This window comes from Echeneis naucrates, chromosome 1, assembly GCF_900963305.1.
Source record: "Echeneis naucrates chromosome 1, fEcheNa1.1, whole genome shotgun sequence".
Lineage (NCBI taxonomy): Eukaryota > Metazoa > Chordata > Actinopteri > Carangiformes > Echeneidae > Echeneis > Echeneis naucrates.
In genome coordinates, this window is record NC_042511.1 from 21,453,157 (window position 1) to 21,468,321 (window position 15,165).

General features: G+C 40.4%; 1 protein-coding gene across 1 annotated transcript in view; it reads right to left on the reverse strand.

The window, feature by feature from the left end:
- Positions 1-386: 386 nt before the first annotated feature.
- fhdc1 (FH2 domain containing 1) overlaps positions 387-15,165 on the reverse strand; it is a 28,321-nt gene continuing 13,542 nt past the window's right edge. Inside the window, exons 3-12 of the mRNA XM_029503404.1 lie at positions 14,831-14,892; positions 11,791-11,893; positions 11,543-11,628; positions 10,805-10,905; positions 9,734-9,804; positions 8,659-8,766; positions 7,964-8,034; positions 6,756-6,873; positions 6,377-6,541; positions 387-5,631 (exon numbers count right to left, since the gene is read on the reverse strand). Coding sequence (XP_029359264.1) covers positions 3,487-5,631; positions 6,377-6,541; positions 6,756-6,873; positions 7,964-8,034; positions 8,659-8,766; positions 9,734-9,804; positions 10,805-10,905; positions 11,543-11,628; positions 11,791-11,893; positions 14,831-14,892 — 3,030 coding nt within the window. The 3' untranslated portion in view covers positions 387-3,486. The remainder of the gene's footprint in view (positions 5,632-6,376; positions 6,542-6,755; positions 6,874-7,963; positions 8,035-8,658; positions 8,767-9,733; positions 9,805-10,804; positions 10,906-11,542; positions 11,629-11,790; positions 11,894-14,830; positions 14,893-15,165) is intronic.

A 15,165-nucleotide genomic window follows, 5' to 3' on the forward strand; every position in this document is an offset into this window, starting at 1 on the left:
ATTTTCCTTCAGTGATTTCATTGTGCAGCTTCTATTACTTAGAAGAAAAGGAAGAAGAAGAATTACTCAGAGAAGCCAGAAGTGTTCAGTTTACACAGCAAGTGATTTTATTCATTTGTTTGACATTGTCATCAGAAATATAAACAGAGTTAGGATCATGATTTGCAGCCCTGTGGTCTAGTGATCAGATGATCATTTGCTCGACACAGCGATCAGTCTTTCAGATGTTTGTTTTTTTTTCATCATGAGACTTCAGATTGTAAAAGATCAAGCAGAGCAACGCTACCTGTTTCAACATGTGTGAAAAGTACAGCTCAAACCACATTCTCCTCACAAACAATCACATCAGAGTAAAAAAAAAACCCAAACAAACAAAAAATCCTCCACAGCTCTGTTATTCCTTCATTCCTATCTGTGTACAAAAACTGATGCCAGAACGAGACACATGAATCACTTGGTGAGAGATAAATTGAGACAGCTATAAAGATATAAAAACATTTATCCTAAATATGAAATCACATAAGAACAGGTTTGTGAGTTGAAATGGCGCACACACACACACACACACACACACACAGTTTAACTTGACAAAAGTTTGTGGACGGCGCTGACCTTTTGGTTTACAAGGCCGGAGTCAGTATCTGTGATTGCTGTTTGTACTGTTCCCGTGGAAACCATCCACTAACAGGGACATCATGGTGAAAAGGGCAAGTAAGAATTCAAATTCCACTGCAGCTCCACCGCTGCACGCCACTGTGATTTAATGTAAAGGGCAGTCATTGTCTTACTCAGGGCCGTTAAAACACAAAGGAGGAGGCTCAGGAAAGAAGCAGAAAGCACAAGATTGGGATGTATTGTGTTTAACTCAGGAGGCAGTAGCTCAAGTTTCAGAACTGTTAGTGTGTCGTCTTCTTTTTTCTTTTTTCTTTTTGAACGGCCCAATTCATGATGCTAATGAAAGAAATGCTATCAGGAAACAGGTTTCTACAGGAAGATGCCTATTTAATTATCTTGAACCTGAACTGGAGGTTACATGACAAGCTCCTCTGTCGCTTTTAGCACTTCTGTTCACAAATTCAGGAATTAATTTTATGAGAAACTGAGCAATATGGGCAACCTGATGAGCTGTGGTCAATATTCATTAACGATTTAAAGGGCTATTACTTTGGAGCTCGAGGGGGATTATTTTGCTGTGATGCCAGCACTGTGAGTTAAATCTAATCAAAACACAACCACATGGTCCTGATGGAGTTTCTTAGCTTTTACTTTAATTGTAGCTGAGCTCCATCACTTACATTTTACAGGGTCTGAACTAAATGTCACACACACAGCGGCTTGTCACACTGGGCCTTTTGTGTTGTCGCTCCGTCAACTTCATTTGCATCACAGGGAACAGGAAGACACCCAAAGCATGTCCACACATTGCAGGTCAGGACTCTGTTATCAGTGCTTGGACCTCTTTAAAATATCTGGCTCTCCCCAGCTCTGGCTACTACTTGATTTTTGATGCTATGTAAACATATTGATAGTCAGAAAAATACTATGTCTTTACACTATTTACAAAGTGAGTCACTGTTTCTGTCTGGTGTGATGGAATATAGGAGAAGTTTCTACACTCCAGAAGTTTGTACTGGTGATGGATCAGCTACAGTAAGCTTTAAGGCAATGCACTACAGTGAATGTTGTTGCCATCAAGGCAATGGCACAATGCAGGTTGAAAGGCAAGAGGTGTGAGATGGTCAACAGGGCTGAATTTAGCCTCAGTTTGTGCCTTTTCTTTATTAGCAATCACATGCAAATCGCTGACCTACAGCACGCCTCAGTGTCGAAGCTCAGACATGCCGCTATTTTGAAGGTTCCTCCAGAAACATCAATGCATCTGGATGAAAATGTATTCACTTTTACATTTCCTTTTGCAGTGGCTGGAAATTGAAGACATCCCCCCTTTTTTGGACATCATAAAAACATTTTGAATAGAAATGTAAAATAATGGAATCCTCACAAATTTGACAAATACTAATCAGTACTAAATCAGTAATGATGTTCCTCTGTGAACAAATCGAGCAGATACAAGAGCACTTTGCAGGAAACAATGTTGTAGCTGGAGAAATAGATTAAATTCTATCTATTTTTTACAGTGAAAGTACTAAAGTTACTAATTACAGAGGAATATTCTCAAAGACAAAGACAGTAACTGGACATCCTGAATCCCTGTGATCAGGTTGAAATATCAATTAGTGCTGTTTGTATATATTAGCTTTAAATTTGATATTATTTTACACTTCCACAAAAAATAACGAGTTAATTGTTATTTCTGACCAGCTGCACATTAAAGAAAAAAAAATCATTAAAAAAAACCCCCACAAAAGCAGCACTTCGTTGGATTTTTTTTAAAGAGATCAGCGGCGGTTTCTTTGTCATTGTGACTAACTGTGGCTTGAATGTAAAGGTAACATGTAAGAGGCACAAACTGAAGCTAAGCAAAATCATGACCACTTAGCACTATTGTTGCAGGCCTGGAGAAAATCTGATCAGACATTCACAGTAGAAAAATTCGATCGTATGACTGATGTGTTGTTTCAGATGCATTCAATGCTTTTCCTTTAAAGCAGTGGCATTGATCAATTGTCACCCTACAGTGTCTAGGAAACGTGTCCTTCGTGCACATCTACTCCAAAACATCATGGAGGAGTCCTACAGCATTTACAAACTACTAAGACAAACACACACAAGGGACGAGAAGTACAACATTTGTTACACACTGTGAGCATATAATCTGTGATTTTATATATGTTGTAGTATTAATATACCAGGGATTTGTAAAAAGTGACGTTGCAGTTATTTAAACCAGAAGATCAGAGTTTGTCCACATCTTCATCATGCAGAACCAAAGAATAAATTCTACTTCATCTTCTGGTACAAGGCCACTGCAAATTTTCTGAGGTATCAAGCAAACGGAACCATAAAGCAAACAGCGGTTCTCTACAGGAGTAGACGGCAAATGGAAAATCACCGTAAGAGCAGCAAGGTAAGGTACAACAAATCTTGTAACCCTGAATCAAATGGACACTGAAACTCAGTTTCAATTTGTCAGAGCTAATTAGCAGCACTGAATAGAGAGTAATGTTCAATGTCAACATCACTACTGACACTAGCACATACGCTACACAGACAGCTAAGCAGGCAAAAAGGCTCCAGTGTAAAAACACCAGTTTGCCATTTGTCAGTTTAGTTAATCACCCCCACCTCCCCATTGTGAACAATAGCTTTTTTGTATGAATCAATTGTAACATGTGGAGAAGTTCATTGCACCTTGTGCTTTGCAAATCATAAACCTGATCCAGAGTCAGCTACTGGAGGAAGGTGACAAGGTCAGATCCAGGTTTTTGCCTCTCATAAGAGGAGAAGTCAGAACTGTGGACGGAAATGAGGAATGAATATCAACATACACCGAGCTCACGGAGAAAGTCTTTCCCCAGGTTTGTTTTATTTCCAGCTTGGTTTAGCATTTCTGCTGGCTGTCATCGACTTCTCAGAAAAGCTACTAGTCTTACGGATTTCCTCACGCGTTGGGGGGGGGGTCTCACTGCGATAGGTGCTTCGACTGGCAGCCTTCACGCTTTGCACTCGTCGCAGGTTGGTCCCCTGGGTCCTTTCCTCACTGGTGTGGGCCGACGGTAGTGTCTTGTTCTGTTTCACAGATGGCTGTCGAGCCATGAGCGAAGGGCTGCGGGATGGGGTGGTAGGGACGGATGGGGGTCCTAACTCCTTCTTGGTCCTGGAGGACGAAGATACAGTGTTACGGGCGAAGCTGGGGATGTCTGAAGGGTTCTTTGTGCTGGGTGTGTGTGAGCTGCTGTTTTCAGAGGAAGCTCCACCCTGGGCCTGGGCCAGGGCTCTCATGGTGGAGCGGCACATCTTCTCCTCAGGAACAGGCTTGGGGATGTTCCTCAGTGGTTTGGCGCTCGGCTTGTGGATAGATGCCTTCCTCGGGGTCAAATCACGTGCCCATCTTGAAAGACTGCCAGTAAGGCTACTTCCCCTCTGAGCTTTTGACTCATCAGGTGGTAAACTTGAGTGTCGGGGAGGTCTTGTTGTCTTCTCGCTCCTCCCCCTCGCCGGGGTGCTCTGATCTCGGGGAGGCCGATGTGACTCTCCACCATCATGCACCAAAGCCCTCTCTGTGTTCTTGGTGCTACCTGTCCTCGAAAGTTTGCTAATGGGCACAACTTTCCGCATGCTCTGATTCTCACTGCAGGTCAGCGTTCGCACACTGCGACCTCCACCAACCTTTGTCACCTTGTTAGCTTTATTTTTTGCATGTGCTGGTTTTCTGCTGCTTCTCTGCACCTCGTTCTCTGCGCCTTGTTTTCCCTCTGCAGTGTCGCAGCTCTCTGTGTCCCACTCTTCTGTGGTCGTGGATGGGGCCATAGATGTCGCGTCCACAGATTGTGGTACAGAAAGCTCACTGGTTGATACCAACTGGTCGTTGGGAGACATGGACTCCAGATTGGAAGACAGAGAACTTGCATTTTGTTGGCTCTCCTGATCCTTATTGCAGTCTGCCAGTCTAAAGTGGAGTCCTTCTTTTGTTAGAGATGAGCTTTCCGCCTCAGAATAATCCAAAGCCACAGAGCAGTCAGTTTCTGTGCAGTCGAGGATATACAACACTGGCTTCTTGTTGGACACAGAGGTATCTAGCGGAAGGGGAGTATCACAGGTTGTTGATGAAACTGTGCTGTTGTCCTCTTCTTCCTTTTCAGGAGAAGACCCAGTCTCTGTAGGAGGATCTATTTTATCTTCCCATGCTATCTTGAGCTCTACTGCTGTTTCTAAAAGTTTATCACCTGGAAAGTTGTTCAGGTTTTTGGGAGGTGACTGTTCTTTCTTTTCCAAATCTGTCACCGTGACATCCCCCTGGTTGACAAAGTGCATATGACTGGTGTTATTGTTTGGACTCGGGAGCTCAAAAGCTTGAGGTCCTTGAACTAAAGTATGCTTCTCCACACTTACATTCATGTGGCCGGTGAATGTTGGGTTGGGAAGATGGGGAGGTTTCTGAAAGACACAAAAAGGCCGAGGCAGGACGCTACCCTCGGATACAGATGAGTAATTGTTGTTGTTGTTGTATGGATCCTCATTATTGTTTAACCCAGGGGAGGAAAACCTGGCCAGAGGGCTGATGGGTTCAGTTTCTGCACATGGAGACGTCACCTGTCTGCCGCAGCCTAATTCGCGGTTGTCGTCTTGGGCTAAGATCCACGGGGTCGTCCTGCGCTGCACAGCGCGTCCGGACCGAGGTAGGCTGTTAAACTTGGAATAGTCAGTGGGATTCCCAGAACCTCCAAAGAGCTCAAGGTATCCCTGGAGTTCGCGGTCTGCTATGGAGGTCATTGTGTGACGGTGGCGGCGGGCACTGGCAGAACGTCCCAGCAGGCTGTGGGGACTCTGAGACCTCTGCTGGAGGAAGTCCATCAGGCCTTCCTTAGTGAGCATCTCCACGTCGTTCTCGCTGCTGCTGCGACTGAATCCCCCACTCTGATTTGCACATGCCCACGCAAAACGCTTCTCCTCCAGCTCTCGTAGACGACGCTGTCTGGCTGCTTCCTTCAGCTCCCGGTCAGCGTTGTCCTAAGAGAAAGACAAAGTGGGTAAAGTAGAGACAGATGTGAAAAACACAATTACAGACTAATAGTTAATCAGAGGAGACGCAGTTCAAAGATTTTGTTTTCTCATGGACCATTTTCTATCAGCTGTAGAGTAAGTTCACCACAGAAACAACTTGGGTACAGTTTGCTCCATGCAGATAAATTTTTGTTTGTTTGAGGCAACACAACAGCTAAAACAATGATTTATCCTTGCGGTATTGGTTTTTAAAAAATTGCACTTTACATCAATATAATCTTTAACATCACAAGGAAGAATTTGTTGTGAAAATAGTGAAAAGTTTATCTGTTATCTACAAATATCAAAAATGTAGTGCTCTGTGCGATTCACTCATCACTACAAAGTCCTTCACTCTAATCCAACAGACCCTGAAGTTAAAAAAAGTTCAAATAAACCACTTAATTTGGAGTTTGAGTCAAATGCGAATTGACACAAAATGTTGATAATATAATAATAATGATCCTCATTGGACAAAAGCTGAGTCAGACTGAAGCCTACGGTTCTCCTGGCTGCGAGACAATTTTTCCTTGGTAGACAAAAAAGTTGAGATTAAAGGTTGATTAATTTAACGGTTCTTTCTTTCCCAACTAAAGTTGCCTTATGTTGTGTAACTGTCTATCTTTTTTTCTGCTGCTGCCATGATTCCAGAACTCCACAATCAAGTGATTTTCAGTTTCATTACTGTTATAGCTCCTTGACTCAAACCAACCTTGACTGCTTTCTTGAACTTGATGCAAAAGTCTTGAAAGATGCGGAAACACTCGTCTAGCTTGAACGTGTCCTTGTCTTCACAAAAGAAATCGATGAGAGTGTTTCCCTCTTTGCGCAGATCCAGCCTACGTCGCTTCAGATCCTGGAGAGTCCGTGCTGAACTCTGAGAGAGGTCGTTTCACACACACACACACACACACACACATTTCTGAATTAGAAACACTTTTGAGGATGTCCATATCTATCCCACTTCCCACATCCCGCAGCACCAGAGATGCAAAAAGGACTGAATCCAACTATGTCCTTGTCTATGTGTGTGTGTGTGTGTGTGTCCGTCCGTTTGTGTGCAAAGTATTACATAACTGCTGCTGCCTCACCTGCAGAAAGGGCTCCAGCTGCTGCAGTAGCTCCTGGTCTCCTTGAACCTTTTCCTCCAGGGTTTTAATCCGGACATATAAAGAGGAAAACTCCATTTCGATGTTTTCCACTGAGATCCTACAGGAGGGGTAGAAAAGTAAAAACATGCTGAAAGACTATTTCTCTTTTTGCATGATAATAAATAGTTTAGCTGACTGCTAATTGTGTTGTTTTTTTTTTTTTTAATAATACTGGTAAGCCTGACAGACAACAGTTTGCTGAATATACTGCCAGACTGTAAACTGTTAAAGGTGAAGATGAACCTGCTGTGAGAAATGGTTTGTAATATCCTAAGGGGCTGGGAGCGGGATGAAGAAGAGGAGGAGTAGTCTTGGCTGCGCTGACTTTGAAACACAGATGACCTTGTGAAGCTGACAGAGCCTGACAGCCATCCAGAGCTACACTGCGCCCAGAATGAGTCGTCAGCTTGAGTAATGAAGCGTGAACTGTTAAAACTTTATTCACACAATCCAGTACTGTACATTTTAACATATTCATGACATATACAGTATGTTGCTGTATATGTTATTTTGTTAAAAACCAGCTTACTTTAGTGTAATATTTTACCTTATGATCATGTATAATATCCCACTGAGAAATAACGGATATGTATGTTTGAATCTTTAAATTGGGGCGAATAATTTTTTCCATATTATTTATTATTACAGTATGGATGCATTAATAATGCAGTCTGAGCTTTATAATGAGGGACCAAATGAAGTTTTCTGCTGGAGCGCTTAACGCCAACCACCCTGCTGCTCACACCCCTCTGATCCTTCTCCAATCAGAACCTGCCAGCTTTTCCTGCCAATACACAGTCTCCACCCAAGCCAATCAGCTTTTTCTGGATTTTGACCTGTACCTATTTACCTGTTGTGACCTTTGGCCCGTTGCCTCTGTACCTCTGCATGATTGGTATGATTTTTGTACCAGTTTTTTAAGTAAAATCACTTCATGTCTGTCTCTGCTGTTTGATTTTGTGTACGGTTCCTCTCTGATCTTTGAATTTCTGCTTTGACTCAAAGGGAGATTCTATCTAGTCGGCTTGATCCCTCCATTTTCATCTCGTCTTCATGGACTTGTGAGAGTTGAAAAATTATACAATGTCCTGTTGAAGAGGGTGTATGTGATGTTTTTTGAGGTAAAACTGGAACAACATGCAGCCCACCTGGCTGCACTCTGAACGTCCTGAAGCTTCTCCGGAAACTTCAGGAGCTTCTCGTCTTTTTTCTTCGCCTCCTGTGTATAAAGACACAGAACACCAGATTCAGTGAGATACGAGTTGAAGTGGAATAACTTGTTCTTTTTGGTGGGGGGTTATGAAAGTGTTTGGCCAGCCATCGTTGGCTCTTATTCTGTTTCCTGTCACCATCTGTTGTCCACCTGTCCTCTCTAATCCTCGTGTTTGGCCACTGCTGACTTGAGCAGCAGCTGTGAAAGATTTCTATGAAACTAATTTGGTGTCGGAGAAATCTCATGACCTGTATTGTTCCATTTTATTCTATTAGTTACATTCAAACTTTTTGTTTGAGTTTTGTCTGGTTTAAATGTAGAAATCAGTCAACTAAAAGGGACTACTTTAATGCCTATAAAAATATTTATCATCCCACATTAAATCATCAAAATGGTGCATTTTATACTGAAAAACGTAACCACAATCAGACCCACAAATACACATTAATGGCTTCAGATAAAATAAACACAGTGGAGAAAGAAATCCATATTTCATCTGTGTGAAGCATCAACATTCACCTTTATGTTAGCACTACGTTAGACCTGCTGAATCAGCTCCATGATTTTTTTTTCCTTCTCCTTAATAGTACCATCTGTGCGTCACATTGTATAAGTGCACCGTTTACTAACCATGGCAACAAAGTGCAGCAGATTCATCCCCGGCTTGTTGGCCTTGGTGTCAGCCAGTGAGAGGAGGGAGGACAACTTAAATCCCACAGCGTTTCCTGCATAGCCGCCCTGATCATCATAGAGGAGCAAATGATATGTTACAATATAATTAAAGCCATCCTCCACTAACCCCATGAAATGGAAACTCCGTGTCTTATAACCACTATGACCCTAATACAGCTTGTTCCTGGTGCCATAGACCTCAGATGTTAATGATAAATGTCACATTTTACAAATTTTGGTTGACTGATGAAGTAAAACGGATGCAGTCTGGCATCTTAGAAACTAAATGATTTGAATATTTTAATCTAAATGAAATTAGACTTAGGATATTGACCTTTAATGCAGATCTTAATAGCAAAACATGACTGAACTTGAAGATGAACTTAAAAAACTAGAAAAAGGTATTATCTTCACTGACAAAACTGGCACCACTTTAATGTGTTAAAAATGGATCTTGCTTTTGTAGCACTTTGAGATTTCCTTGTAAAATATATAAAGTGCGTTATAAATAAAATTTATTATTATTATTATTATCTCAAGGCAGCAGATGGTTAGCTTAGCTTCAGCCATGTTTCAAAAACATGTATCCTGTACAGGTTTAGCAAATGGAATGTAATGTTTTAATTCCATTAAGATATGCAGTTCAGTGGCTTTTTGTTTCCTTGTTCACTGGGCTTTGTGCTTCCTATTTGACAGACAAATACAGATATTTCAGTCAGTTGTTCCTCTCAAAACAAATCAAAAGAGCTGCCTTGTTGCACTAGGTGATACGTTCCCTTCACCTGTTTATCTGTGACTGAAAACAGGCCCTGACAACTGCACAGTATGCTTTAGTCAGAGTTGTTTGCTAAAGACAAAGTGCAGAACTGTTTTGAGAAATTATTCATCTGTTGGTAAAAATCAAGATAGTGTTTGGAAGGTGGGGGGTGGGGGGGTTGTGGGATTTAAGCAGAGGACACCAGCCTCATTCTTTACATCAGACAGGTAGGGGTGCATTCTTCATGTATGAAATGAGCATGACTTGCAGACTTACAGCATTCATGATGTTTCCAGCCTGCAGCACCAGATGCAGGATGGCATGAAGCTCCTCACACCCCATCAGCTCTACAGGAAGAGAGCAGTGGAACCACAGTTAGAGACCACCCATTATAATATCATTTCACTACCATTTAACACACACACACATACACTTGCATACAAACGCACACATGCACATCCGACAACCAGCAGTGTCTGCTTTCCAGCTTAATCTGTAAGTTAATGGATTTGCTTTTAGAAACTCTGTCCATTTAGTTTTAACAGTTGGGCTAAATCTTAAATAGAGCACACAGTTTATTTAAATGGTGTCATTAAAGTTCCTCATGCAGTGTTCAAGTGAGAGACCCGCAATGCAGTGAAAAGGTCGTTGTACCAAAGAAACTGATTTTAAGAAAAATCCAATAAAGCACAGAGAGGCAGGACAGTGTGACTCAGCTAAAATGACACTGAGGCTAAAGTCATGGTCATTAAAAAAATATGAGTGCTTTTTTTTTTTTTTTAAGTTTGTTGGTTAGTTCATAAACACTAGTATGTTTGGGGGAATGGATGCAGGGGTGCAACCTGCATGTGTACAAATGACACCTAAATCCAGATGCACGTTGTATTTTCAGTCATGCTTACATTAGACAGCCCTTTGATTCAGTTCATGTCAAAATAACTTCAGTGATCTCATCCAACCTGTGGCATTTCCAACAGCCTTAACAATAACGTTTTTTGTAAAAATTGTGTAAATTTGCATGTTAACATGCCAAACAAAGATAGTTTGTGACAAACGCTGCAACATTCAGCTTAAGTGCAACAGATTTTTTTATGCAATTTTTAAAATGGCAATGTTAAGATGGTGCTGTTTATTTATGGTACATTTTACAACTTGAAAGTATGAATATAATAATTATAATTAACATGCTTGTACAGACCAGTGGTCTCTTTCCACTCTAGCCTCTATCTCAGGTGAAACTTTGCTGTTTTTTGTTTATCACCCTGTGCAGTTCAAGTATCTGAGCCACTGGAGTTGAATGCACATGACCCTGTTTATATAACAGCAGTGATGCTCGTCTACTGTTACCTTTAGTGGCAACACGGACAACGTCAATCTCATGGCTCATCACAGCACAGGAAGGGAAGAACTCCTCACGGAGGACCATGGCCTCGATCCGAATTTCAAACCTGCCAGAAACAGAGCAGAGCAGATCTAAAATGTGTGATCTATTTCACTCTGAAGGTTGTGATGGGATAAAAAATAAATAAAATAAATAAATAAATAGTTGGATGGATTAAATACAAAGTTATTTAGTGGAAATTGACTTCATGCATTTTTATCTTGGGTTTTTATGATTTTTTTTTATAAGAATAATCCATAGTTACTCTACTAAATACTCTAAGAATGTTCTTGATGCAATTATTTTAATTATAAGATTTGCTATTAAAATTTTAACAGATACAATTCTATATCAAGGGTGATGCTTCCACATTTGTCATATCACATCAACATGCAATGATGATTACTATATCTGCATTATTCGGATACAGACATTATTTATTTTTACATAGATGTTTATTAAAATGAAAATAAGCTGAAAGCAGCAGCACTTTAGTCTCTAAAGGTAGAGCCAACGTCTGCTAACTCTGGGATGATGGATTTTTTCATTTTTACACAGATATAACAATTTCAAGATAAGCATGTGAATGGGGGAGAGTAAGAGAAAAAATATCTCAAAATGATAGACGTCTATGCTGTTCATACTTTCTAAATGCAATTTGACATTTTCCTCTGACAGAAACAACACCATTGAAATCACCATACCGGGGCACCTGGATCAAAAGGTACATAAAGGAATCAACCAGTGTCAGCTTGTCTGGGTCTCCTTTAAACATCTGCAGCTTCTTGATCTGTGGAGGAAACAAAGAGAAAGGGAGATCTCAGCAGGCTGTAATGTCTACACTCCACATAAACTGTCTTTTATCATCAGTTCTACTGTTTATTTTAAAGCTTAATGCCATTTATAATCTGTTAAATGCCTCAAAGACAAATACAAATGCTCAAACACATACCTCCTCTGCATCAGGAAGTAGCTTCAGCAGGTCTTTGAGCAGCTCTGCTCCATAAATCTTTCCTTCTCCTTGTCGAATGTCTTCCACAATGGAGCGGTTGGATCTGGAAGTCAGACAGATCATTTCAATGAAGTTCCTCCATGAATAGCACAGGTGCTCTCTTTTAATATCACTCCTCTTTGTTAACAGAGGCATTAACCTCAACTCCTCAACTCCAACAGAGTCCGATGTCTCTACCAGGCTCTGTTTCACTAACAGGACAGAATAAACCCAAAACACTGACAATAAAGACAGTGTTGTGGACATTAAAAAAAATCTTTGTCTCCTGTTCATACAGATTTCTGTCAATGTGTAAACTCAGTGAAGAAATTCAAAACTGTACAGAACTGACCTTGTCTTTGTAGACATTGACTGTCCCCTCCACTGCCCCTGTGAGTGTTACAGAGCTCTTAATATGCATGAAATTTCCCAAAGCCTCACATGTTGTCATCCCTCCTCCATTTTCCATTATCTATACTGCTTATCTGTTGGCAGCTGACATTGGACAAGGGCAGTGTACATCCTGAACAAGTCACCAGTCTACTGCAGGATGCCGTTTATGAAAGAGGCTGTTTCTGTATACAGTTGCAAACTGGCATTGCATGAACCGTCTCGGGGCGGGTATGATTTTTGAGCCTAAATCTACAGATTAGTTTTGTGTTTAGAGGTGAAGATATTAGTATCACCTCAGAGCAGTTCACTTGGGCTCAGCAGCATAGGGTTAGGGTTATGGTTAAGAACTGATAATAGTGAGAATGTTTCATTATTCTGTTATCCACATTTTAAACTTTTTTATTAAGTTGCTGGTTTAGAAACAGTTTGAAAAAGAAAGGGTCAGATTTAAAACTGTTGTTAACCTCAAATCTTCAAATTATTGGCAAAATACAAACATCACAGCTCAGCTTAAAACTGAACTGAGCTGAACTGAACTGAACTGAAGCCCTCAAGGTAACATTTAAGATTATAAGCGACCCCAGACCTCCTCAAACTAATTCCTCAAAAAAAAAAAAAAAAAAAAAAAAAAAAGATAATGCCAGAAGAATTATGCTAATTTGGAATTAGCAAAGTTTGGTTTTACTCCAAAAACTGTTGGATGTCTTAACAGCATTCATGTACGAAATGGTCATTTTACCTTGTGTATAGGCTCACAAATCTGCCTTAATTTTTTTTAAATAAATAAATAATAATTCAGTGTTTAAACACTTTCCAATATTTGTATTTTTGCTTTTATGTGTAAGAAGAACTTGTTTTCGATCTCACTGGCAACAAACTGACCGTTTAGGAAGAAGAATTTGAGTTATATTCACTTATAGAAAACAAACAATTGAAAATTCACAGCCGTACCTCATCTGATCCGAACCTTTTTCAACTTCATAACGTTATTTCTATTTTTAGTTTGTTAAAGTTGAGTTCTACACTTGGACTTTTGTCCATGAAATACTGATTCCAACTATGAAAATCCATATGAGCATTACAGCAACATAGATAAAATGGAAAGATGTTAAAGTTTAAGTCAAATGAAAAGCCACAAAGAAAAATAAATTCTGACTCTGCCGACATTACATTGGTAATACAGAGAACAGTATGGCTGGCAGGCAAATGTCATTAAAATACACTGGGGAGCTATGCAAATGCAACGTCATGCAAACACACACTAACACACTTCCTCAGCCGAGTCATACGTGTCATAATGGTGAGTCTGGGTCAGCACATCTGAACCAATTAATTATAAACAATAGAGCACTAAGAGAGCCTATTAGAATCAGTGACACAGTTTTTGACCTTAATCTGCCTCAGTTTTAAAGGTTTAATGGAGTTTATCCCAAATCATCATTGTTTGGTCTCGTATCTCAGCTAAAACACACAATATTAAAATGTAAGCACTTGAGAGACAATAGCCAATTATTTCATGTACACAGTTCATCTGAGTCTCACACTGGGATCAATTACTGTTTTGTGAATTTGTGTTCATTAGCTAATTTCTAGCAGTCCTCCTTGCATGTAGCCTCGTGGTCTCAACATCTCTAAGCCAGTTACACAACATCACTCAGTTTTATTTACATTTTTGTAGATGCAGACAAGAAATGTGTGACTGAACACAACACAGACAGATGCCTGCATGCTGTCTTATCTAACTTATCAAAACATCCTTGACCAGTTTGATGATGATGATTAAGTATGAAAATGATGTGAATCACAAGTTACAGTCTTCCTAGTCCATATCTGAACAGCTATTAGAGATTCTGGACTGAAACCTACACCTGTGGCATGCAATACAGATCAAAACTGCTGAATTTCTTATGCAATGCACATCGCCAGCAATTACGTCACAGCTCATCACAGGTCTGTGAGTCACGCGAAAACATTTACTGAAGCTGGATGCATCCAGGAGATAAGTATGGACCATTACAGCTGTTAACATGTTAATGTCATAAATATTAATATTGTCTATATTCCTATATGGATCAATATAATAAGGCTATTCCTTACTTCTCATTATCACTTAAACATATAACTCACATTGCGGATCTTCCTTGACTTCTGTTCTGATAAAGTGATGCAAACTATCTGTCTCTTATCAAGAGGAGCCAGCTGTAACCTTTACACTGCTGAGAGGAGTAGAGCAGCTGCACACTCACTAAGCTGGAGGTAGAGACTGGATCTGTGACTGACTTTGTGTTTAGACACTTAATCAGTGTAAAAGTCAGTAATAACAAAGTCGATTGTCTGCTCCCACTAAAGAACAACTTTATTGTATTCATTTCTTGGATTGGCAAGAATTTTTGTTTGACACGTGTTTCTACAGCAGGTTGGGAGATGCTCATATTCACTTCTCTTCAAGTCTCTGCATCCTCTCATTGCCCACAACCCCCTTCTTTCTGCCACAAGAAACTTTGTGGAGGCGTTTTCCCCTTTCGTTTGTCGCCTATCTGTACACGATCCACCGAGCTCTGTGGAATTAACTCCCCTCAGGTAGTGACTGTCCGAGTTGAAGACTTACTTCTTGAACTGCTTCAGGAAAATGCCCACGTTCATCCCCCTTTTAGAGTCCAGAATACTGATCTGAAAACAAATGAAAGATGACACAAGTAATTAAACTGTAGCTCTCATCAGCAGGAGCCTTAAAACATGAACAACACGCTCCTTCCTACTCCCGGCCACTCTTTGTTGTTGTTGCCTGCATTACTTACACCCCATGGGATTGTAAAATTTCACCAGGCCGCATGTGTAGGTCACATCTCATTCATTAAAAATGGCTTATACTGTCCTCTTTTAATAGGGACACAACATAAATTTTTAAAAAGGCTCCCTGATAAGACCGAATTATAGCTTTGA